General features: G+C 36.6%; 2 protein-coding genes across 4 annotated transcripts; one reads left to right on the top strand and one right to left on the bottom strand.

The window, feature by feature from the left end:
• Positions 1 to 677: 677 nt before the first annotated feature.
• LOC144650608 (uncharacterized) lies at positions 678 to 20411 on the bottom strand. Of its 3 annotated transcripts, XM_078510332.1 has the most exons (7): positions 20345 to 20368; positions 8556 to 8692; positions 7145 to 7239; positions 3543 to 3699; positions 3073 to 3139; positions 2340 to 2593; positions 678 to 1319 (listed from the first exon to the last, which is right to left on the bottom strand). In XM_078510332.1, exons 2-7 carry the CDS (start codon positions 8619 to 8621, stop codon positions 1137 to 1139), a joined length of 822 nt encoding a protein of 273 aa, XP_078366458.1. In that variant the 5' UTR covers positions 8622 to 8692; positions 20345 to 20368; the 3' UTR covers positions 678 to 1136. The 3 variants fall into 3 exon arrangements, with proteins under 3 accessions (XP_078366458.1, XP_078366459.1, XP_078366457.1); XM_078510333.1 differs by lacking the exon at positions 8556 to 8692 and having other exon boundaries at positions 20345 to 20411; XM_078510331.1 differs by lacking the exon at positions 20345 to 20368 and having other exon boundaries at positions 8556 to 9234.
• Positions 12003 to 24231, top strand: LOC144650603 (uncharacterized). Its single transcript, XM_078510323.1, has 6 exons — positions 12003 to 12767; positions 13393 to 13487; positions 13748 to 13904; positions 14435 to 14498; positions 20353 to 20787; positions 23776 to 24231. Exons 1-6 carry the CDS (start codon positions 12024 to 12026, stop codon positions 23871 to 23873), a joined length of 1593 nt encoding a protein of 530 aa, XP_078366449.1. The 5' UTR covers positions 12003 to 12023; the 3' UTR covers positions 23874 to 24231.
• The last annotated feature ends 183 nt before the right edge of the window (positions 24232 to 24414 follow it).

Genomic DNA, 24414 nt, shown 5'->3' with positions numbered 1-24414 from the left:
AGTCAGTAAGCTATATTGTGTCTTTAATCCTTCGCGCTTTCGTTTCGATTGTCTCCAGGCTCCGCGCGCTTACTTTTCACCTCTCCCCAATTCCCAGCGCGTACAAAAAAATAAGAGGCCTCTGCGGTGGAGAGAGACTTAAGAGACGCATACAAGAGAATATTGAAAAGTACATAAATGATGTGACGTGACAGGACACGAGATAACATAACATGACATGACATGACATGACATGACATAACGTAACGTAACGTAACGCAGCGCAGCGCAACGTAGCGTAACGTAACAAAACATTTTATTCAAGATGCAGTCCTTAAAAAGGGAAACAAGAGGGGACCCCTTAATGTTTCCCTAAAAAGAGTTAAATAAACAGAATAAATAAGATACTAACTATGTACTAAATATAACTCTGTAGAAAGATATACAACATATATACAATTCAATAATTCTGAAACAGTTAAGTCGAGAAATAGTAAACAAATAATTTAGGCTTTAATCTGAAGTCTTTATCAAGAAGGAATAATGAAAGAAAGAAAGAAAACAAGGAAAAAAGATAGTTATGAATGAGCAACATTATACAGTTAACCTTAAGCTTGTTCTTGAATGAAAGGGTGACCTCCAAGGAGTGTTACCTGGTGCAAAGGAGCTGGATTTGTGAATTTCTAACTTTTTCTCACTAAATTTCGTGCAGAACCATACTTGACAAGATTTATGGTCTTGAAACCCTGGATTAAAAAAATACTGATTTCAAGTGACCGATCAAAGCGTACGAAATGATTTAAAAAGTACACTGTACATATCTCTGTTCACAAGTTCACTGATTCATGTATGCACTGCAACAGCAACGTTTGGAAAATGATGCTAATGAATGGAATGGTCCATTTATCTTGCGTGTGAATACTGAATTAAAGTACAATAATTTGTGTCTATTCGCAAGTATATGCATAAATAGTAAACGTTGTCGCTTTGATCTGCCAAAATGTTATTGTTCTATGTTCTAGTAAGATAATGACTATAATGATGTAAGTATTTCATCCAAGTGGTTGGTCTTCCGAAGCTCGAACATCGATATCCTTCATATCGATCGAGTTGCAGCATTGTAAATTTTCGATTTCTTCAAAATATCTTTTTAATGTTTAATCCATTGGTAAAATCCGATTCTGATTTTTGAGCCTGCGGTATTCCCTTATTGTGGCTGCGGCAAGACACAAAACCACAATCGCCGCGCTGACTATGATGACCCAAGTCGTGTAATCCAGCGGTTGATCCTTTGATGTTTGATCCTTTTTCTTTCTTTTCCGTGCACGTCTCTCCAGTGCCTGCAAATGCCAAAATAATAAGAATGGCATGAACTGATATTAGCAAGAGAATATTCTCTTAGTGATCACCGTCTTGCTCATGACAAATTTTTCAATCCATGTTCTTGGTTTACTAAAAATTAAAAAAAGATAGTTTATGGCATTACAGAATGGAAGAAAAGAACCACTTGTTGCATGTATTAAATTAAGCGTGGTTTTCTAGAAAAAATGAAGTGGAATGTTCTAGTAAATAATAAAGATGGTAAATTTCAAGCTCGGTGATAAATAGTGAAGAAATTATTCAACATGACACGAGCGTGGGACAAAGAAAAAATCTGAGTCCCCGACGGGAATCGAACCCATGGCCTCCCAGATACCGGTTGGGCACTCTAACCAACTGAGCTACGAGAGACTCGTTGTGAGCTGGGCCATTTACTAGGTTGATATATGACACGCGTCCTGCATACTGCTAGGACAATTTTATATCAATATCATTCGTTTTAATTTTTATTTTTAATTTCAACAAGGTGACCAAAACTTGCCACCATATTATAGATGTGTATCGACACACATTTACCTATTTTAACATTAGTTTAGTTTTTCTTACGAAATCAACTTCGTTCCCAGGGCTTTTCCCTTGGTATTAATTACCAAGGGAAAAGCCATGGGAACTGAGGTTGTTACGAAATAAACGGTTTCAAATGTTGAAAAAAAGGGGCGGCTGTTTTAAACAGAATTTACTTAAGAAATAGTTAATCTTCGGTAATCTGTTATCTTCTAATAGCGCAGTCAGTTTCACTTGTGTGAAATCTACGCTAAGTGATCATCCAATATCAGATCTGAAATCCAAACCAATCGTGTTTTGCTCACACATGTTTTCCTGCGCTTCATGCCGACTACATGTGGCTGCTTTGAGTTTTGATTGGTTCACTCACTGGATTGGCTGTGTTCTTTGTGACTGGCCAGAGTGATTACTCTGGTTTTGGTTTTGCGGTACTCAATATATTGAATACTGCTATTTTGAATTACTAATTAATAGACCTTTTCTATTTCGTGGTTGTCCACAATTTCTCGTCTCCAACAAGCAAAGAAAATTTCGTCCTCTTCTGTTCCATAGTCACCTGTGAGAATCATACCAACTGAGAACTTATGAGCGATGTTTCTCTCCATGACAAGGTAGTCAGTGTTCCCTTCCTCGAGGAGTTCGGTCGCCATAACATAATCAAAGAACAAGAGATACTCCAACGATTCATAATATTCCTCACTGTCACTAAGGTCATGGAAATCATCCAGTTCTATAAGGTAAAAAGTGATACACATATCTCTCGGATCATATGTTAAGAGTTAAAAGATTAAACCGAAGATAGCGCTACTGTTTATAATTAAATAATAACGATGATAATGTGGCATTTATATGGCGCATTTCATACGCTCTAATGCGTTTTACAACACTTTGCGGGGACTTTGGCCAGACTACATTAAGCAGTTTACAAACAATGAGGTTTGGATAAACTCTGCCGGTAGAATAAGCCAGCGAATATTATGCCTGCACATCACATATAATAAAAAAGAGCGAGAAAATGATCCTCGGCGTGGTGGACATCGATCGCCAAGAAATCTATACCTCTCAACAATAACCTAGCAATGCAAAAACTAAACGGCAACACACATGAGTAAAGGAGAGGTCCCGAGGTTCATTAACAATCCCTTGCCTGGGATTTTTTTTAGTTTTTATTACAAGGATAAACCGCGCTGAAAAAAAACTTAGCCTAACCTTCAAATTCAGCTCCAAAGTTGAATTCTTTTGTCAAGAATGTTTCCATGCCGAGAGGCACTCCAACCTAAAAACAAATATGCACAACATCAGAAGGTTTTATCAAGCTTTAATAATTCTTTGTGAAACACTTACAGAAAAAACGCACTTTGAAATATCAAACAGTTTTTTAAACAAAAATTTACATTTGAACTTCTACGGTCTTTAAATTCAGTCTTACAAATTTCATCTCGATCTTTTCATTTGCATTCATTTCTTCCCATGATCATTTTTTATGCTTGACAAAGTCACGTGATGCAAGGGGTGTCACGTAATGCAAGGGGTTAATTCAAATATAAAGTGTCAACAACGTTGGTGTCAAACACTGAATTAATATTTATTTATTAGAAAAGCTCGTAAGGTGTTTCAAATAAAATTGTTTGGCGCCCCCTTCCTTCGTGTAATAATGGTTTCAAGTATACACTACAAACCTTTTTACCAATGAGATTCAGTTCTGAGCTGATCTCGCCCGCTGTCAGGTCAGCGGTCAATCTGGCTGCAAACAGAATAATCAAAACTGTTCCTTCAAGCATCCACAGGATCGCGAACACACGCGCCACGGAGGACTGGGGTGCTTTGTCGCCGTACCTTCAATTGTAAATAGACAGTGAACAACAACTTCAGATAAATTTGTTCATTTTGAAAAGAACGCAATTGTAATTTACCCTCCTCCCCCCCCCCCCCCCGTGAGCTTGTTTGTTTCATGCACGTCTGGAGAGGGGAGGAGGAGGAGAAGGTTTAAAAGGAAGGGGGAAGAAAAAGAATGTCCACTCATTTTTAGTACTATACTTTGATGAATGAAGTGTTATATTTGTGATTAGTTATGATTCTCACCAGCGATATTTCTCAAGTATTTATTGTAAATTCTTGCACACACTGGTACTGTAAAAATGCAGTATGTTTTTATTTATTGTTTTTGTTTTCGGAAGAAAAAGGGAGGGGGGGGGGGGGCTAAATAAATTTTTTGCATCAAAATGGGGGCCTTTAAGAAAGGGATGAGCGTCACGTTAGGTTACGCTACGGTAAGTTACGGCACGTCAAGTAAATAAATGAAATCCTCTTAAAGAATCTAGAAAGACTCACAACTCGGTAATCTTTTGGGTTCAAAAAATATTTCATTAATTTTCTCATTATTCGGAATCGGCGGGTGCGACTAAAATGATTACAAAAAACCGATAAAATATAAAAGAATCAAAGAAAAATGACATTTTTTTGAAAGCCCAATCATAAGAAGTAAAAAAATACTGAAGAACCTGCAAATGGGGAAGAGATGAATACAGATGTGTAGTTGCTAAACAAGTTGTTTATTTTTAAAGTGTACAGTGGAACCCCGTTAATACGGACACCAAGGGGACAAGCCAAATTGTCCGTATTAACGGGGTGTCCGTATTAAGCGGGGTCTCAGAAAAAGTCACGGATACATGTTTTATCGACATAAAGACGCAGGCAAACGTTTATACGGCAACAAAACGTTGTTTAATTGTGCTGTTACTGTAACAAATGCAAACTGTGAACTCTCTGACTAAAATAAATAGCTTTTACGAAAACCTAACGATTTAGTCAGATACTCGAACTAAACTTTAATAAACTCAACAGTGGAATTATTTAAAAACTTGCAACTTTACTATAAACAAGAAACTAAACGCATTTCAACAGTAACAGAACGTTTTCTATAAAGTTTATTTTCTATCTGAAATTCTGACCGTAACCTTTCTTAAACTCTACAATCTTATTTAAAAAAGTCGGTAGCTTTACTTTGCACGGAAGCTTTTAGCTTGTGACACAACAAGGCGGACTAAAGATTTGAAAAAGCCTTTGCAATTCACGTTATTAAGCTACTCTTTGTAATAAAATCGTTTCAATTCGTCGAGTTCTGTCATTATTTGACCAGGGAGAAGTAAGGAAATAATTGCGACAATGAAAATTGACAGTGCACAGATAAACAGTGTCCGTAAAGCGGGGTTGACAATGTATGACAGTTTGTCACTTGGGACACAGAAAAGTGTCCGTTGTCCGTATTAACGGGTGTCCGTATTAAGCGGGTTAATTTTAAAGAAAATGTATGAGGTTTTCGTCGGGACCGACGAAACTGTCCGTAATACCGGGGTGTCCGTATTAAGCGGGTGTCCGTAAAGCGGGGTTTCACTGTATGTGACATGAAAAATATGTTCTGCTTATTTGAAAGGCCTTTCGAAATACAGAAGAATGGCGTTTTTCTTTTCGAATAACTTTTTTCGTTTCAGAGATATTGACGTTTTTGTATTATGCAAATTAGATCAGTGATGACGTCACAAGATTTGACTCTAAAAAATGGTAAAATACTGAATAAACAATATCTCTAAAACTATTGAAGCAGTGTTCTTGAAACTTGGCACCACAAATGTGCATCACAAAAGGAACAAAATGACACCCTTGGTATTGTTTCCATAGCAACTCTTTCAGCTCCAGTCTCTCTCTGTCAAAAAGACAAATATCCCCATATCTGACCTCTAAAGTGAGACAAAGGGTCCTGCTTAGAACAGACATAGTTCCCATATTGCCTTAATTTCCACCATTGGTTTGGCTGCGCTAGATGGTTCTTGGTTTAAGACAAAAACTGGGAATTTCATTTTTTTTCTTGAGACAGCACCAGCGGCAAAACTGTTGTCATGGCAACAGCCCTAAGAGTAACATTTTGTTTCTTTTGTGATGCACATTTGTGGTGCCAAGTTCCAAGAACACTGCTTTAATAGTTTTAGAGATATTGTTTATTCAGTATTTTACCATTTTAAGAGTCAAATCTTATGACGTCATCACTGATCTAATTTGCATAATACAAAAACGTCAATATCTCTGAAACGAAAAAAGATATTTCGAAAAGAAAAACGCCATTCTTCTTTATTTCGAAAGGCCTTTCAAATAAGCAGAAAATATTTTTCATGTCATATACACTTTAACTTTACTTTTTGATATGAAAAACTCGCACTCCTTTTTACATTTACCCATTATACGAATAAACCACATCAGTTTAGATTGTGTCTATTAAAAAGAACCTCCACTCTTACGACAACTCAGTGACGTTGAATTGTTTGGAAGATAATGCCTAAATTACAAATTTGACAAGAAAAGGGAGAAATAACATTTAATAGCAACAAAAGTGGAAAATATTATCGCCTTTAAATTTCCCGCGGGAATTTATGACGTGTAATGGTTGCCGCTTTTGTTAGCAAGCAGATAATATTTTGTGTGAAACAACTGAGCAACCATTACATGTCTTAAAATCAATTTTTTGTTAGTATTAATTATTATTTCTCTCTTGTTCTGTAAAATTTGGAATTCAGGAATTATTTCAAACAATTCAACGTCAACTTGTCGTAAGAGTGGAGGTTCCTTTTTAATCGGTAGGAATCACAGTTAACGCTTTGATGAAATCGTGAAACCCAATGTTTAAGTTCAATTTAAATTAATACTGTCTCACGAGTCCTTTTTTCTAAACACTGAAATTGAAAAGCAGAGACCGATACAACGTAGAATGAGAGAATTAGTTTTGTACTATATTTCGGCTGGCCAAACCAGCCTTCTTCAGGTACAATGGAGTTTACATTGGCTATGTTTAAATTTATATGGTGATAATGGTATCTTACGAAATACAGGAAATACGTAAAACTAAATACAGGAAATATGTAAACAGTGTACTAGTGTAAAAAAATTAAAAATATGCTAAGCTTAAAAATGACAACAAAATATTATAAGTAAACAAACTAATAGGTTTCTTCGCGTATGTTAAGGCCATCGGGAACAAGTAAACTCCATTGTACCTGAAGAAGGCTGGTTTGGCCAGCCGAAATATAGTACAAAACTAATTCTCTCATTCTACGTTGTATCGGTCTCTGCTTTTCAATTTCAGTTATCCTTTTTTCTAGACTTATCTCAATGCGACTTCCCCAACCAATGCCACCCAAGCAATTTCTTTGTAAATTAACTTTCAATAGCGATTAAGTAATGAAACAGTAGTAAAAAAATCAACAGCTATGCACGTATGCTAGAATCGTACCCAACGGTTGTCATGGTAACAAATGCCCACCATATTCCTTCGCCTATTCCGTATAAGGAGCTCTGTGGAAATTCGCCAGGATTTGTCTTGTGATCCTGAAGCAATAAAATGAAATTCACGTAAAGTTCAGTTTTTAAAACATGCATCTCTGTTGTTTACCTGTGATACGAGTGTTCTTGGAATTGAAACTTTGTTGAATTAATTGAAAATGTTTACAGGCCACCAATGATGATAACAGCCCAAATAAAAATGCTAGGGAAATAAATTGTAAGTGCAGGGAGCTAAAAAGGTTGTTAAAACTAAGAAGAAAAGAAAGTAATTTGAAAAATATTCTGGCATGGTACCCGACTACCATTTTTTAAATGCCATTTTGCTGCTTATAATTGTTTTTGTGTAAAATGTATAAATAATGAAACTACCAATTCGGGTACATTATATTAGAATCAACTTATCAAATATTAACAAGGAGTTTGCATGTTTATCTTGCATACAACAAAGGTAATTGATTTTCAGTTTTCTTTCAGCCAAGACCTTGGCATTTTTCAACATGCACTGTAAACTGCAACAACACTGAAAACCTTTCCTTTCCATTGTTCTTACAATATATAGTATCATAAACATTTTGTTTTCATTTCTAAAACACAGCAAGCTGTTTCCTGTACTTATTTCACTTATTCATATGTAAAAGACCACCCCATGCCTCAAGGTTCTAAATTTTGATATCCAGCTTTGACAGAAAGAAAACATCGATATTGCAATGCAGAATGCTGTTAAAAGTTCTCAGTTTGAACTTAAGTTATATCTTCGTAAAAAGCTTGAGTCGAAATTACAAGGCAGTAAAATTGTTATTGTTCACAAAGCATGCTCACTGAATTGAATGTCAGTGAAAAAGAGCCGCTATTATATTACACAACGTATACGTGTTTGCTGAACATTTTCTACATCTGCAAAAAGTATCTCTGATACTTTATATCATATTCTCAAAACATCCACGGACCATCAGAGGATCTTAAGACGTTAAACGAAATTCAAAAACGCTTGAATTGGTTTTTGCCGATATTTCGGTTTTATTACCTGGGTCTACCTGAGAAACGTTCCTCATCAGGGCAACCGAGTAAAACTTACAGAGACAATGTTTATACGCTAAATAAGCTATCGCAAGACGTTTATTTAGCGTATATACGTTGTCACTGTACATTTTCCTCAGTCAGTTGCCCTCAGGAAGATTTTCGTAATAAAACCGAAATATCGGCAAAAAAAATTCCAGTGTTATTTAATTTCGTTCTGATATTTTATAATTATATTAATTTTAAGTTATCTATCTAGCATTGCCGGTGGAATTAGCTCTGAAACTTGAAAAGCAAAATGCAAAGGATAGAAAGAGCGATTTGTAATTTAGTTATGTACATACCAAGGCCCACACAGTTATACCAGCTATTACCGCGTGTAAGAGGCAGACGAGTATTAGTTTCCACATATTGTTCAGTAAATGTGTCAATCCAGTCGATGATGAATCCAGTCCGCGGCTGAATTTCAGTACTGCAGGCCCTGGAGAATCAAACAGCGCAATAAATCTTCTTTCAAACTGCTCCTTTTCGCCTCTGTTGGAGAAAATCGGAAAATGGACTGTTGGGTTGTCGTCGTGGTTTTGTCGGATGAGTATCTCCATTTCGCACGAGCTGGTAGCGTTCACTTTTTCTTCTATAAGTTGCACAGCTGGGCAGCATGTGTTGAATGCATTTCTCATGAAACGAACGAGATGTCCTTCAAGCTTCTTGCTCGACGAGTTGTAATGTGTAAATGGGTCGAACTCATGCCATCGTAGCATGATTTCGTTGAAAGATGGACAGTGGTAACCGCTTTCATTTTTTCCATGCTTAAAACCGACCACTTCTGCATTCGTTTCACCTCTGTGCGCGTTTCCCAGCAAAATTAAAATGCACATTTTGTTTAAACAACGAGAAGTAAAAAGTGATTTGGCTCCAGCATATCCCATGGTTGACTCGAAACTAATTAAAGTGATTGTTTGAGGATTGTTTTCCTGTAAAAGTGACAAAAATGAAAAGAGCCACCAGCTACTTAAACAACAGTTATCTTTCTAATAACGAGTTTCAAAAATAACATTCTTTTTTAGAACTAAAATTGAATAATTTGTAAAATCATAATCAAGGAATTCGTCTTATCTTGCGTACATGATATCCTGTTTACGTGGACCAAATAGCGGGTTTTTATTTCAACGTTACTGCAAAAATAATTAAGCAGATGCCTACTTCACAGGAGACAAAATAAAACTTAAAATAAGTATGAATATTTTATAAGCAGCGATAATTTAAATCCGTCCATGCCAGTAAATACTGATTTAATTTTAGTATTTTATATAGTTTTGCACGAAAGTTCCGCCAATGACCAATATTTTTCCTCCCATCCAAATTTATTTACTAACCTGTAAAATTATCAACTAATATAAAATTTCCATTTTTTTTTATACAATCACGGTGTTAGAAATGTTTCTTTCAATGAATTATTGAAATGGTTTTTTCTTGGTACTTGTTCGTAACTAGTTTATTCATTTTCTATTTTTAATGAAAAGTCTCGATAGTAAGATATAATCTGGATATGAATAAAAAAGCAGCTAAAGGATTTAGTTGCAGCTGTACAATTTCAGAGTTTGATGTGATAAAGGTTTAACGGAAAACACAGTACGAGAACTCAGTGATGACGTCACGCAAGCAAGAGGGAAACTTATGGCCTCTCTGTCACGCAACGCTCGTGACCCTCAGTAATTGCCAACGCACGTTTAATTTCAGTATTACAAAGTAAGTAAGCAAGCAAGCAAGCAAGACTTTAATTTAGAGGGTTACACTTGACAGTAATTAAACTGATGAACTGGTGGCCCTCAGAAAAAGAAAAAGATAAAATCTAAATAAAATAAAAATAACAGAAGTAACAATGTTAAAAATTTAAAATAGAAGATAAATCTATGTACAACAATGAATATTGAATACTTGCTATAACTTATTTCGTTTAAATGTGATAATTTAATGATAAAAAAATTAAAAGTTTAAATTACATGTCTTGAATATAATTGCTGAATTTGATTATTCAAAATTTGTTTAAAAAGAGAACGCTTAAAACATTTAACACTAGAACTCCGTTTAAGACCCACGCTTATATTAGCGAGTTCCATTCTTTGATTGTCACTAGCATCTGTAGCTAGGACGGCTTCCTTCACTTCTAAATTTTAGATACCTAACATTTAGCTCTATAAACTGATCTCTGTAATTCTGAGAATTCGTTTCCAGACCACTGCTCTTTTAATATAACGGACTGTGAAGCCCAGCAGACAGCTGAAGCATTTTAGTGCATGCGATAATTATGCCATCTCATGTTTTGAACACATGAATAATTATCATTCACTTCCATCATTCTACCATATATGGTAGCGACAAGGAGGGCCAGTGCTGTTACCGTTCTTGTTTGCTTATGTTCAGACAGATAGTTTTATTGAAATTTTAAAACTTTACAAGTACGTATGCAAATGTTAATCTCTAAAAAATATCTAAAAGGTGATCTATTTACATAAAAACAATTGAAAAAAGTTGAATTAATAAAGTTAAAAATACAACCAAAAACAAAAAGGGAAAAAATCGTCTATTTACAATAACTACAGTATTAAGAAAACTGTTTTTCAACCTGTTCGTTTTGCAGACCGGCATGTGGAATCGTCTTTTATTTGTTAGATTAAAATGACATTCATTGGGCGCAGGTAAAAATTAACCTCTTTTAGGGAGCGACGCCCCCTTCTTGGAAAACAGCTGATAGAGTGCCATCCCGAAACAAAAGCCGGTAAAAGACCTCAACAAAGACTTACGCCCTATATCTCTAACATCAGTTTTTTCCAAGATCGCTGGGGAGTTTGTAGTAGAAGAGTTCGTACGACCAGCCTTGTTAAAGAAGATCGATGACAAATGCGACAACCATTAAATTTTCAAAATGTTTCTGTTAACTTTGAAAAAAGTATTTTATGATAAACATCAAACCAGTTGGTAGAGTTTATCATTTTGCTAGATCAATGTGCGTTTTGATGAATCCAGGCAATCGTTCCCTAATGATCCCTAGAACATTCGTCGAGTTGATGAGCGTGGGTGGTTAATGGCAGCCATATTGATATTATTGAATACTATGAGTCGGGAACAGTCGATTTTTTTACTACTAATTGCAACAAAGTCTTGCAGTGTTGCTTGGTTTACCTGTGGGAAAAAGTCTGCCATTAATGTGTCAAAGACTATTGAGTATCAAAAATCAATATTTTGTCTAAGAAATATGAGCAGATGGAGCCGATCTTAAAAAAATTGGTTGTAGTTCATTTTACGAATACATTGTCCACGAATTCTTGCAATCAATTTTTCAAAGCCCACTGAGTATTAAAAGTCAATGTTTTTGTTTAAGTGATATGAGCAGCTGGAATGATCTTCAAAAAATTGGTTGTAGTTTTATTCATGTTTTCCTCTATAATGTGAGTATACTTGTTGTGTTCGTTAAAATTAATAAAAAGAAGAAAAATGGTTTGCTGAAAAGGTCTCCATTTCGTATTAATTTGAAATGTGCGAAATAGAATAAAAACGTGGACGTATAGAATTCCAGAAATGATGCCGCGATGAGAATTGCCAAAAAAATAAAGAAGTTTTTTTAACTTCTAAAATGTCATCAATGCGTGATGGAGAGTCAGTTAAAATGGAACTTGACTTAACAGCATTTGTGTTTTGAATTGCTAATAGAAAGACGGGCTATGCAAAACATTAAACAACATCTGGAAGTATTTTTTTTTTATATCGTTTGACGTCGGTTTGGTATCATATTCCCAAGGAGAACAATTTTGATGCAGCGAGGAAGATTAGTTTTTACTCCTCAGTTTAAGATGAGAGCTGTTGCTCTTTTCGCTGTATTTTGCACTTCATTCGGTGAGGTTCTCACAAGGAAACCTGTTAACAACGCATGTAAGGGTTTCTGCTTTGCGCAAGAGAAAGCAGGAACAAGTAGTCTCAGATTAGCGAGGGCTTTAGAAGGTTGTTGCAACGAAGCAACCGCTTGTGTTTTACCAGCGCATTTTCATAACGTTTCCTGCGCAGTGGAGCTATTGGACGTTTGTAACTCCGAAAACCGATCCACAGCTAATCTTACTAGAGTAAAGCAGTCGTGCTGCGGAAATTTGGGTTCTTATGGAGGAGAAAAGAAGAGGCGCCGAAATTGCTTCAGGGACATCTCCGTGAAATGGAAAGAAAATCGATTTTGGTCTTTACGTAGTCAGGAGCCCCTAATGATTTGGAAAGGAAAACACTGGGCCTTCCTCCTAAAGATGGCGTCACAAATGTGCTTGAACGAAAGGAAATTGTTCACCCCATCTTCGGTCAAAATAAAATACCAGTACCCCATTTTCACCAAACAAGAATATTACAGGAAGAAGTTCGTTCACGGTTTCTACGCGCCAGCGGCATATTTGGTCAAGATGAAAGGACAGCATGACATGATCATGGTGCTTAGCGAGTCTGCTAAACACCTATGGGTAACAGTGTGCATCTGTATCACGTGGAGTCTGATATCAGGAGTTATCATATGGCTGCTGGTAAGCGTTAAGCTAAATAATGGATAACAGTTCAACTTTGCAACCTTTTTGTCATTATAAAAAGTATCGAATAAGTTATGCGAGGAGTCGCTAAATTTTGTTGCAAGCTGTTTTGCAAAATAGGTGTTTTCAATACTCTGAACCCAACACATTTACTCATTTTTCTATGTAAACATTTTATTTTACTGGAAGCTAAATTGTGCGTTTTATTAATCAACATAAAAACTACGCGCTATATTTTGTGTATACAGCCATATCAATATTCTCGGTTGTCGTGAAGTATGGTAATCGGTCAGTTTTTGTTAACCATCCCCCCAAAAATCATTGTTTTCATGTTGGAAAAAAAAAATCAACAGCAGGGCTGTCTCAGTTGGGTAATCGCTCGCCTCCCACCTGTCCGCTCAAGAATGTTATGTGGGTCGTGTTGTTTGGGGGTCACGCCTTACTTTGAAGCTTTTCCTCCGTTTTATCTGGCTTGTGTCCCTCCTTAAAAACCGACAATTTAAACTGCAAAACGATGCGGGATATGTGAGCCACAGTTTTCAAAAATTGATTCTTGTTTAGTGACTTATGCTATTAGAAAGGCTCACGTTAATATTTTTACCCCTTGTGTTTTTTGTTACAGGATCGTCGTAAGAATCCTCTTCAGTTCCCCACGTCTTTTTGGGATGGTGTTCGCGAAGGAGCCTGGTGGGCAGTGGTTACAATGACAACAGTAGGGTGAGTGGGGCACTATGGGTAGGGAATTTTTAAACGAAAAGAGCGACAAGCGCCCGTGAAAAATACGTTCATAGAACCATTATAAAATTAAGTGTAAACCCCATATTCAGAATAAAAATATAAAATATGACATCTTCCCTAAGGTCTCATATCATTCACCGATGAAATCTCAATGTGCCCCAGCTAAAGAATCGTCTTGGAGTACTATCATTACAAATGCCAAAAATGTAACCATTTATTTGCACTTTTTCTGTGATTAGGTATGGAGATAAGTCACCCAAGTCTTTACTGGCCCGTATTTATGCCGCAGTCTGGATGATAATTGGCATGATTATCCTCTCCATATTCACTGCCGACGTTACGTCCGTGCTGACGGCGAGAGAAATGACACCTCAGAATTCATTTCTGGATCGAATTGTACGTATAAAGTAAAAATTTCGAACAACTCACCGAATATATGTTAACTTGCTACCTACAATATATGCTTTTGGGTTTTGATGAACATTTCGAATAACTGTCCAATTCGCTGAACACGGCTGCCTATAATTATATATGGGGAGCAGGGATGGCGCATAGTGAGAGCGCTCGTCTCCCACCAATGTGACCCGGGTTCGATTCCCGGACCGGGCGTCATATGTGAGTGGAGTTTGTTGTTGGTTCTCGTCCTTGCTCCGAGGATTTTTCTTCGGGTTCTCCGGTTTTCCTCCCTGCACAAAAAAATCAACACTTCTAGATTCCAATTCGATCGGGAACCCGAGGGCCACAGGTTTGTCAATCGCAAGACTATTACGTGCTACCCTCGTAAAATATAGACGATTTTAGTTCTATTTTTTATTTTATTTATTTATTTTTTTAATTCGAGTCTGGATATAGGTAAAATCCTTCCTCCACCGGGTATTAACAATCAAATAATTTATTCTTCAAGTTATAATTTATTTGTCTTGTAGATCGGAGTACCTGTTGGCAGCAAGTATCTTTTTACAGAGGAGTTTAGAGGAGGAAGAATCAAAGGTAACACAAGCATTTCTCAAAAACCTATCGACCAATTTTTTAACTGCGTTTGCTCATTATTTATTAAGATTTTTCGCGATGCACAAAATATCAAATTAATGTTCTATTAAGGTGAAAAATCACCAAATGAAGAAGCAGCAATGAACAATAAATGGCACGCAATGCAGAAGCGATGACCTTTCACCTGGGGTCTAACATACCTTGGAGGAAATTTATCAAAAACTTAACGTTAGTAAAAATAGCTGACACCTCGACGTGAAAAAGACTGTTATCCAACTGCAGCTTACATTTTTTAAATACAAGAACATTGAGAAGCTTGAGAAGCTTAAAATCGGGCGCTTTGCCTTGAAAGGCAGGGTTCAGTACAGTAGAAACCACGAAGCAGTTACTTAAGTAGCACTCAGTCCGACTGTGTTTGTGTAAGTCACAGGGCTTGCATGAGCTGTATTAGTGTGCATAATATAATATCTAGAACGTTGTCGAGATTGCATTATTACTTAATGACATGATGGTTTCAATTTATAAATGTATCTCACACAATACAAATAAACGATTGAAGTAGACGACTAGACAATGTAAAGTTTTAAGACTTAGCAAAGTGCAATGTATTGGTAATACTGTAAGGTGCGGTTTCACCTGAAGGTCGTGTGCTTTTCGGTATTTTCCAGGCATTGCACTTTGATGGGACAGTACTACAACTGTTTACCGGGGAACTACTATTGTCAAGAAAATGATCACAACTTGTTGATGAATGATTGAACATTTGTTTCATACCATTACTGTAATAGCAATTGATGAAGGCTTTTAGTCCTGAACCAAAGTATAAGGACTGGGAAATACTGAAACCCATTATCAGCCACCTTAAACGGAAATATCTTGTTGGTGTTTCAAGGAATCCAAGGAAACTTCACTCATCCCATGTATCTATGTATTGCGGTATTTTGTAATTTTTTGAGTGATTTTTGGGGATGTTTGGCAGGTGATAGTTTTTTAAAAGAATTAGTAAAATTTAGACAACTAAGAAATATTGAAAATTTAATGTGAATTTAACATTGGAATTTGAAGTTAGAAATTGGCAGACGGACACCAAACAGTCCCGTGACATCCTGGAGTGTTTTTGCATGGGGGTCAACTGTGTGATGATGTTTCCATTTTTTTCTTCAATCCCCACTGATAAAGAACTGTTGTTGGTGTTATGTTGGTGTTATCACATGTCAAGCCTTTAACAAGGTATGAAAGAACACAAGGATTTAAATTATTCTGGTGCTCAATTTTTGCGTAACTAAAATTAATGTTACTCAAATTCCTGATGGATTCTGTCTTAAACTGTTACGAGCTTAGTATTTCCAAATTATTGCATGTCAATGTAAGGCAAGACAAGACATGCCTTGGTTCTTATGTAATTCTCTTAAAAACACATAAGATATTGACTATAATTTTGTCTGTGCTATGGCAATTCACAGTGGGGTGGTCTTGATGTGTCTTTAACTTGTAGACTGGACTGGACTAGTAAAACGCGGACTAGTAAAACGCGGACTTGTAAAACGCCTCTAGACACTTCGAATTCCTTGGCCACAATCATCTTACGGCTCTCTTCAATACATAATGTCTCAAAAAAACAGTAACCTCAGAAAGAAGTCAGAAGCAAATAAGGTCGAAAGACCGAATTTGAACATATAACGGCAAATGTTCTAATGTCACGAACGTAGGAGTCGTGTAGGCCCGTCACCTTTATTTACCACATACTGCCCCCAAATTAAAACAGTACCCTCAGAAAGAAGTCAGAAGCAAATAAGGTCGAAAGACCGAATTTAAACATTTAACGGCAAATATTCTAATGTCACGAACGATACGATTGACTGTTGATTTCTGGACGGGCCCCGTTCTACCTCGTGCGAGCAATACAAACGACTGCACTCAACAGACGTCAAGTAGTGGAAAGAAAGAAACATATGCACACAACTCATAGCATCAATCCCGTTGTTTTAGTAGGGGTTTGCAGAACGAACATGTGCTATACTGAAAAAACAGACCATAGAGTGCTCAAAAAAGCTAGAAATATGCCGTCGAAGAAACACACAAGAGCTTCAAACACAAATTGTTTCGCTCGCTAAACCGTTTAGTTTTATCCGATTTACAAGCGCTTGTTTTACAAGTCCGCGTTCTACAAGTCCGTGCTTAACAAGCCCTCGTTTTACAAGTCCGCGTTTTACAAGTCCGCGTTTTACTAGTCCTCGTTTTACAAGTCTGCGTTTTACTAGTCCGCGTTTTACTAGTCCGCCTTTTACAAGTCCGCGTTTTACCTGAGTCCGCGTTTTACTAGTCCGCGTTTTACAAGTCCGCGTTTTACAAGTCCGCGTTATACTAGTCCGCGTTTTACAAGTCCGCGTTTTACTAGTCCGCGTTTTACTAGTCCAGTCCAGTCCTCGAAATACAGTATGCCAAAACTCCCCGCCCTCTAAAGATAAGTCCTTGACGGTTCTTGTCGTTTTTCGGTGCCTATTCATCTTCGGCATCTTTCTCATCCACCTCTCGTTCTGTCCTGTGTCTGTCATCACACGAAAGAAAAGCTGATTCTCAAAAAATCTGCCACAAAAGGAAATTGACAAAAACAATATGAAAACCATATATCGAAAGTTTCTTTTGAGTTATTGATACTGTTCTTACAGTACCTCTTTCCACTAGCGAAATTTTACAAAATTCCTTCGCGGCGAAAAGGTAGCGCGAATCCAGAACAGACTCCAATCGAGAGTGGGTTAATTCTAGATTACTATTAATTAACTATTACAACATTCATTTTTAAAATAGTTTCCCAAGCCGACTAAGCTAACTAAACGTCGAGTGTATCTTTCAGTAAACAAAACATGCCGTTATGACGCCGGAAATCCAGCTCACGCATACTATACCCCGTGACTCACGCAAACCTCCGACTTACGTGCTACTACAGTCATTCCTTTCTAAACATTTTTTTTTTGACCACCACCGTACCTTTCTACCCAAAAAACTCATGAAACCGCCCGGTTTTAACCTGTTTTAACTTTTTTTTAAAAATTAGAGCGTTCGAAACTAAATAAAATCCGTAATCACAAACAACATACAGCCGTTTACCAGCACTCTTTAAAACTCCTGAAACCCTTCAAAATCAGGCAAAATAAATCTTTGAAATAACCTTTATCAATGTTTCTTATTTTTTATTCAGTTCTATAAAATGCCTTTCATACACTACTGTCAAACAAAAATTTCAATTTCCTCAAAGTTTCAAGACAAAAGAATAACAAATATTTCGTGCACAATGTAATTTGATTAAGCCAATATTATCACGTCTAAAAATACTTCAAGCAATTCAGTGAAAACCCGTTTTTTTTTTCGTATCAACGAAAACCACTTTCGAATAATCAATACATGAAAATAACAATAAGTTCAAAAGGAAGAAAGGAACCTTTCTAATTATTTGAAGACTTTCAAAGCCGTGATATTATGCATCCAATCCGCGATAAAATTTAATTACAACAAAATCCAAGTTCTCATTTTGAATTCCATTTTTTTCAGTTGATACCTTTATCCAACTTGTAAAAAATTCCATTCAAGTTCCTATTAATACTGTACATTCCCAATGTTTTGCTCAGGTCTTCAGAAGCGTCTTACTAACCAAATCTAAAATAATTCCAAAACATGCTGTACAAACATTCTACTCTTTGTGACAAACGACTTGACGACCAATTGTTCAGAAATGAAAATCGACACAGTTCTTGCTAAATAAAAAAAAAGTTTTACGGCGGAGTCAGGCTCAAAAAATATACCGCAAGATCACACCCCCATTCATAGTCAGAAACCAGCAAACCATCTAGTTTGCTAAAAAAAACACTGCGTGACATCAATGACGTTACCTTTTTCATTTACAAAAATAACTTTAACTTGTCAAAGTAAGTTCATTCACAATGGTGAATATCAGTACAGTATGGGGCCCAGTTCTCGGCCGGGTCCAGTTCTCGGCCACTTTGTGTTTAACGCGTTTTTTCACACTCCAGTTGAATCAAAAGAAAAAGGTATTTCCTTCAAACGATAGACTGATTCATGTGCTTTAAGTATCTTGAGTTTGATCGTTCAATTCGATATAGAAAGCTCACACGTCGAGTTTACGCGGAGGTAGGTGAATTTGCATTCCCGAAAAAGTTGTTTGTTTACGGCTCCAAATTCATGGATGTAGTTAAATTCGTATTTTATCCAAAAGCCCCCACCATACGAGCTAATTTTTGGCATGTGAAACGTAGAATAATTCAGCTTTCTGCTTTAGTTAACTTTTCGTTGAACCGTTGTATTTTTTGATCTTAATTTACTTCGAAATTTTTTCTTGCGACGTTTGCGTATTTGCCAGTTCTCGGCCACCCTGCTCGCTATCACAGCTTAGCGCTTGGTTTTTAATATAATTTCATCTGCTGCTGCCAGAATGAAAGAAATAAATGTTTTAAAAATAAAGTTCAATCTTATCTCTAAGTTTTGAGCTGACTCTTGTCTTGTCTATTATTTCTACAACACCTAAATCTTTCAAGACCTTTTCACTGCAAAATAAACCATCTAAATGCACGGGTCACACAATGCGGTTTTGCCAGAACCTGCACATAGGCAACTAGGCGCGTTAAAATCCTTCTTTTCTAAAGTAAAACAAAGCATCATAAAAATAATTTGGTATCGATATAGTATAAATAGGTTTACAGAGTGATTTTATGACTGTGAAAATTAATTGAGCATTTTTTTTACAGATAATTACGCACAAGCTTTTTAGTGGCCGAGAACTGGGCCAAGGTGGCCGAGAACTGGGCCCACAAATGGAGCTTTTATTTTTATTATTGCTCGGGCAAATTAATTTTTGACCGGTCGATAGCTTTACACCAAAAAGCTGAATAATGTAGCTAGCTCTGGGAGAAATTTCAAGTTGCTGCGGTTCTTCTGAGGTAAGAAATACAAGTTTACGTCAAAAGTGGCCGAGAACTGGGCCAAGGTGGCCGAGAACTGGGCCCACAAATGGAGCTTTTATTTTTATTATTGCTCGGGCAAATTAATTTTTGACCGGTCGATAGCTTTACACCAAAAAGCTGAATAATGTAGCTAGCTCTGGGAGAAATTTCAAGTTCCTGCGGTTCTTCTGAGGTAAGAAATACAAGTTTACGTCAAAAGTGGCCGAGAACTGGGCCCCATACTGTACTTTGCCCCGTAAGCTTTTTTCTCTGTCCTTCCGCCGAAGCAAAAAAACACAACCTGATTACACATTAACCCAAAAGTCGACCAAGTGTGCCTGCAACGATTTCCTGTCAAAACTAAAATGAAAACCATTGCGGTATGCGTCACCCGTAGCGGTTTTGTAGCAACCCCAAGCTATCCCCGTCTTTTTGGCCGCGCCAGGAGACTACGCTCTAGGACGACCAAAGGGTAAACTATAAATCGGCCACGCCCGATTAATAAGAAGCAATATTAGTGATTGTATAAATAGCATAGTTAGGATCTGATGGAATTCAAATGAATACAGTGTGAATAATCAGGGACGGCGGAGCATTTTTCCAGGTGGGGGGGGGGGGGGCTAACTAGTGACTTGAAGTGGGGGGAGGGGGGCTTAAGAGACTCTTCTCTTAGTAAGTCTTTATTTTTTCGGAAAAAGTGGGGGGGGGGGGCTTTAGCCCCCCCCCCCCCAACCCCCCGGCTCCGCCGTCCCTGGTGATGAATTCACAGACAATGATGCAAATTAGATTTTTTGAAGATTAGATATTTTGTGCCAGAGTCTCATAAGTCTCTCTTGAGAGATGAGTACGTTTGTTTTGTGAAAGTTTTAATTAACATTTTGTTCTACTCACTGTTTTAGAGATGAATTCCTCCGAAGATCTGATGAAGCATTTAAGAAGTAACATCGAATTGCACAGAATTGTCCTTCACACCTGTGCTGACGACGACGCTGACGACATGCAGATTATACGAGCACTAGAGCGTCACATTGTTGGAATCAAAATGAATGTGTATGGAATGAACTCTGCACAGAAGGAAGACCTGGTGAGGTGTGTTAGGCAGAAGGTAGTAGAACATCCCAACATTGATGAACTAGATGACAAAGATGAATCTGAAGAATCTGAAGAGAACTGTGACATTGAGATGAGAGAACGTAGCCAGATGAAAGGTTTTCACCATTGGGATCTAGGCGCCATTATTTTGTACGCATCTCTGGGCGTAGTAGCAGTGATTTTCATTGCTGGAAGTGCATGGGATAAAACGATGTCACATGATCAAGAGAAAGGGGAAGAAGGTACACTGTAACATAGTCGATGACACCAATAGTCTTAATAAAGATTGTCGGGGGGAGGTATTTTGGTTGTTAGCTAGCAGAAAGTAAGAAAACGCTGACAGAACTTACAGTTAGATTGAAAACTGTTAAAATTGGTAAGCAGCAAAATTTTAACCGATAATTTTGTGATCAAATAACGAAACAATTTAATGACCAGCTCCCAGTTAATTGGTTAGAGCGCTGCACCGGTATCACAGAGGTCAGGGTTCGAGTCCCGGCAAGCCTGAATTTTCAGGCTTTCTTTTCACAACTTCTTATGTTGTGTTCATAACTGCAAGGATCTTGTCTTCATTCAAAGGTCGTATTTTGCAAGCCAAGATTAGCTCACATACCTGCTACACCTCTATTGTTTGTCCTAGAAACTTTGCTTTTAACTCACCTGTGAACATGTTTGTTACTTTATTGCGACCTTGACTGCTACATCCCTTAAATAGAACAAACGTTTACTCTTGCTTTTAGTAGCTGTATTTTTCTAGTTTCGATTGGTTAACCTTTGCTTGCCTTAGTAAGTCGGCTTGGGATTTGCATCTGAGTACTTTGCTGTGCAGTTCTCTCTGATCTGGAATCGGCACATAAACTTTTTAAATTGCTCGACAAATTTAAAAAAGTATCAGGTTTAAAGGTAAATAGTTCAAAAACAGAGGGAATGTGGATAGGGTCATTAAAAGGCAGTGAGATGAAGCCCCTTGGAATCAAATGGCCTCAAGAATCAATAAAAGCCCTTGGAGTCTCTTTTTCTTATAATAAAAAATTGCTCTATTCGAAGAACTTCTCAGAAAAAATTGACAATATTAAAACATTAATCAATATTTGGTCTTCAAGAGGACTATCACTTTACGGAAAGGTTACCATTATTAAAACTCTGCTTCTACCAAAAGTTTTACACATATCCTCTCTGATCCCTACCCCTAAGCATGTAATAGAGGAACTGACCCACTTGGTGTATAATTTTTTATGGAAAGTCAAAGATAAAGTAACTAGAGTTTCTGCAATAAACAGTTTTGAAGGCGGCGGTATTAAAATGGTCGATATCGAAAGTATGATTAAATCTCTTCGCCTCTCCTGGCTGAAGAGAATTTTTAGTGACAATTCAGGCGCATGGAAAAAATATTTAGAATATATCCTAAAAGACTCAGGTGGTCTGATGTTCTTTATTTGTAACTATAATGTTAAAGATCTTAATATTAGTTCCCTGTGTGACACAGAATTATTGAAATGGTGGTGTGAATTTGGTGAAGACAATGCAGCTGATAATAACTGGCATTATTTCATTTGGAATAATCAGGAAATTAGAATCAATAACAAACCAGTATTCTATAAAAGATATTATAACTATGGTATTCAGACTGTAAGCGACCTTCGTTTTGATCTTAGTAACGTCGATTCTTATGAGTTAATTGCAAAAAACATACAAAGGACGAATATTCTAGAATGGACTGGTTTGCGCCATTCCGTTCCTTTCAATTTGCGAAATCTTGGCCCAGTTCGCATAGACGTCAGTCCATCCTTCAAAATTGACAATGGGCTTTTCGATGTTACCAAAAAGAAATCAAAAGACTATTATTCGCTGTTAGTCCTTAAAAAAGCACGCCTTCCAAATTACGCGCAAAAACTGAAGTGCGAATTTAACTTATCCGATGAAGAACTGAAAAAAGCTTTTCTTCTTCCCCATTCTGTTGCTTTTGAACCATACGTTAAGGCTTTTTAATTCAAGGTATTAAATTCTATACTTTACACAAATTCAAAATTGTGTAAAATTGGTTTCATTGCAGACAATCTGTGTTCTTTCTGCAAACACGATTCAGAAACAATGCATCATCTTTTTTATGACTGTCCACACTCAAGTTCTTTCTGGAAAGAATTCGAATCGCATTACTTGTCCTTGACAAAACAACACGTTCATCTCAATTTAAAAGATATATATTCTAATTGGTGTTCTAACACCAAAATGCCCCTTACTTGATTATTTGTTACTTATAGGGAAAATATATTTATGGGGGTGTAGAAGAAACAAAGAACTGCCAAATATTCAAGGTTTCAAATTTAAAGTTAATTAAAAGTACGAAACTGAAAAGTACATATGCACTAAAAATAAGAACTTAGATAAATTAATGGAAAAATGGAGAATGTATAATCTAAACTTAATAAGAATTTACAAATAGATATATATATATATATATATATATATATATATATATATATATATATATATATATATATATATATATATATATATATATATATATATATATATATATATATGTCTGAATTTATCAAAACCGGGTCAAAGAAAAGTGACGTCAGTATTCTTGAACAAGTACGTTACTGCGCAAATTGGCTCAAAACGCCACAATAAAGGGGAAAAAAAAAAAGAAATACAGCGCTGAAAGGTGAAGAAGAGAGAGGAGAAGAGAAAAAAGACTGACATCCCCTTTAGTTTTTATATCATCGAGTTTGGAGATTAAAACGCTTAAAACGGTGAAAATTTCCTTGACCTGGTTTTGATAAATTCAGACATATATATTTGTCGGTTAAATTAGATAATTAGTAGGTGAAGATTTACTTATAAACAATTAAGCCCACACGGGTGCGATGTAGAAATGTATTTTTTTGTAGTTATGTATTTTTGTGTAGTTGTGTAATGTATGAATGTAAAGTTTTTGAATGAATGAAAAAAAAAAAAAAAAAAAACGAGTCAACGCTGGGGTAGAGTCCCAGAAGAACCTAAAGTAAGCATGAACGCTTGTGCATTGCAAGAATAGAGTTAGTTGTCAGTTGGAAATGTCAAAAGAGAGGTTAAACAAAAAGCCACAAGAGACTCTTGGTCCCTCCTGTTGTACTAGCGAGTGCTTCTCAACAAAATGGCTAAATAGTTGTCTAATAGTAGTGTCCAATAGCACTGATGGTATTTTTAATCCACTTTAATCAAATTTTGTCTTTTTCTTTCAGTGTATGTGGGAGCCAGGGAAAGTATCAGGATTAATGCAACAGAGGAACCGATACAAATTAGCGTGGCATTGGGAGCGGGGAGTGATGGAAAGAAATGAAGATCTTTTCGCACACTCAAGAAAAACCAGGACGTTAGAATTCTTGGTATATTTCATTGCCTCTGCTGCAGCAGCAATGTGAATCGAAGTAAATTTAGTTTTTATTAAGAACTAAAGAACTTGAACAAGATAAATTTCCATTGTTTATATCTAAACTTAAAGTTTGTCTTTACATATCGCACAGTATGCAGATAGTTCTGAAAGCAAAGGACAAACCAAAGTAGCGAACTGTTGTCAAACGCAATTGTTACAGTTTAAACCTCTATTAAATGTTTAAATTGTAAATTAAACAAAAAATGCCTCCATTCATGAATGTCAACACCTCATCTCAACCAACGGGTTGTAAGACTGTCTTAAAGAACCGCACCACGATAATCAAACCTCATGAATACATATGGGTTATTGACCAAGCGTGAGGTCAAGATGGCAGGATATTGGCCAATTTCTTTCTTTGCGTGTTTATGGACCGAGACGAAGTCGAGGTCCATAAACACACAAAAAAAGAACGAGGCCAATATCCTGCCATCTTGACCGAACAAGC

Source organism: Oculina patagonica, chromosome 4, assembly GCF_052425735.1.
Source record: "Oculina patagonica isolate OP01 chromosome 4, crgOcupat, whole genome shotgun sequence".
In the NCBI taxonomy this organism is placed as follows: Eukaryota; Metazoa; Cnidaria; class Anthozoa; order Scleractinia; family Oculinidae; genus Oculina; species Oculina patagonica.
This window is presented reverse-complemented; position numbering and strand designations above follow the sequence as displayed.

Coding starts and splice junctions, on each gene's coding strand:
- LOC144650608 (XM_078510331.1), bottom strand. CDS start 9,140: ATGGGATATGCTGGAGCCAAATCACTTTTTACTTCTCGTTGTTTAAAC. Junction 3,700..7,144: donor GTTACCATGACAACCGTTGG/GTACGATTCTAG, acceptor TTACAATTGAAG/GTACGGCGACAAAGCACCCC. Junction 1,320..2,339: donor ACAACCACGAAATAGAAAAG/GTCTATTAATTA, acceptor TGGCATTTGCAG/GCACTGGAGAGACGTGCACG.
- LOC144650603 (XM_078510323.1), top strand. CDS start 12,024: ATGCAGCGAGGAAGATTAGTTTTTACTCCTCAGTTTAAGATGAGAGCT. Junction 12,768..13,392: donor GAGTTATCATATGGCTGCTG/GTAAGCGTTAAG, acceptor TTTTTGTTACAG/GATCGTCGTAAGAATCCTCT. Junction 13,488..13,747: donor GTTACAATGACAACAGTAGG/GTGAGTGGGGCA, acceptor TTCTGTGATTAG/GTATGGAGATAAGTCACCCA.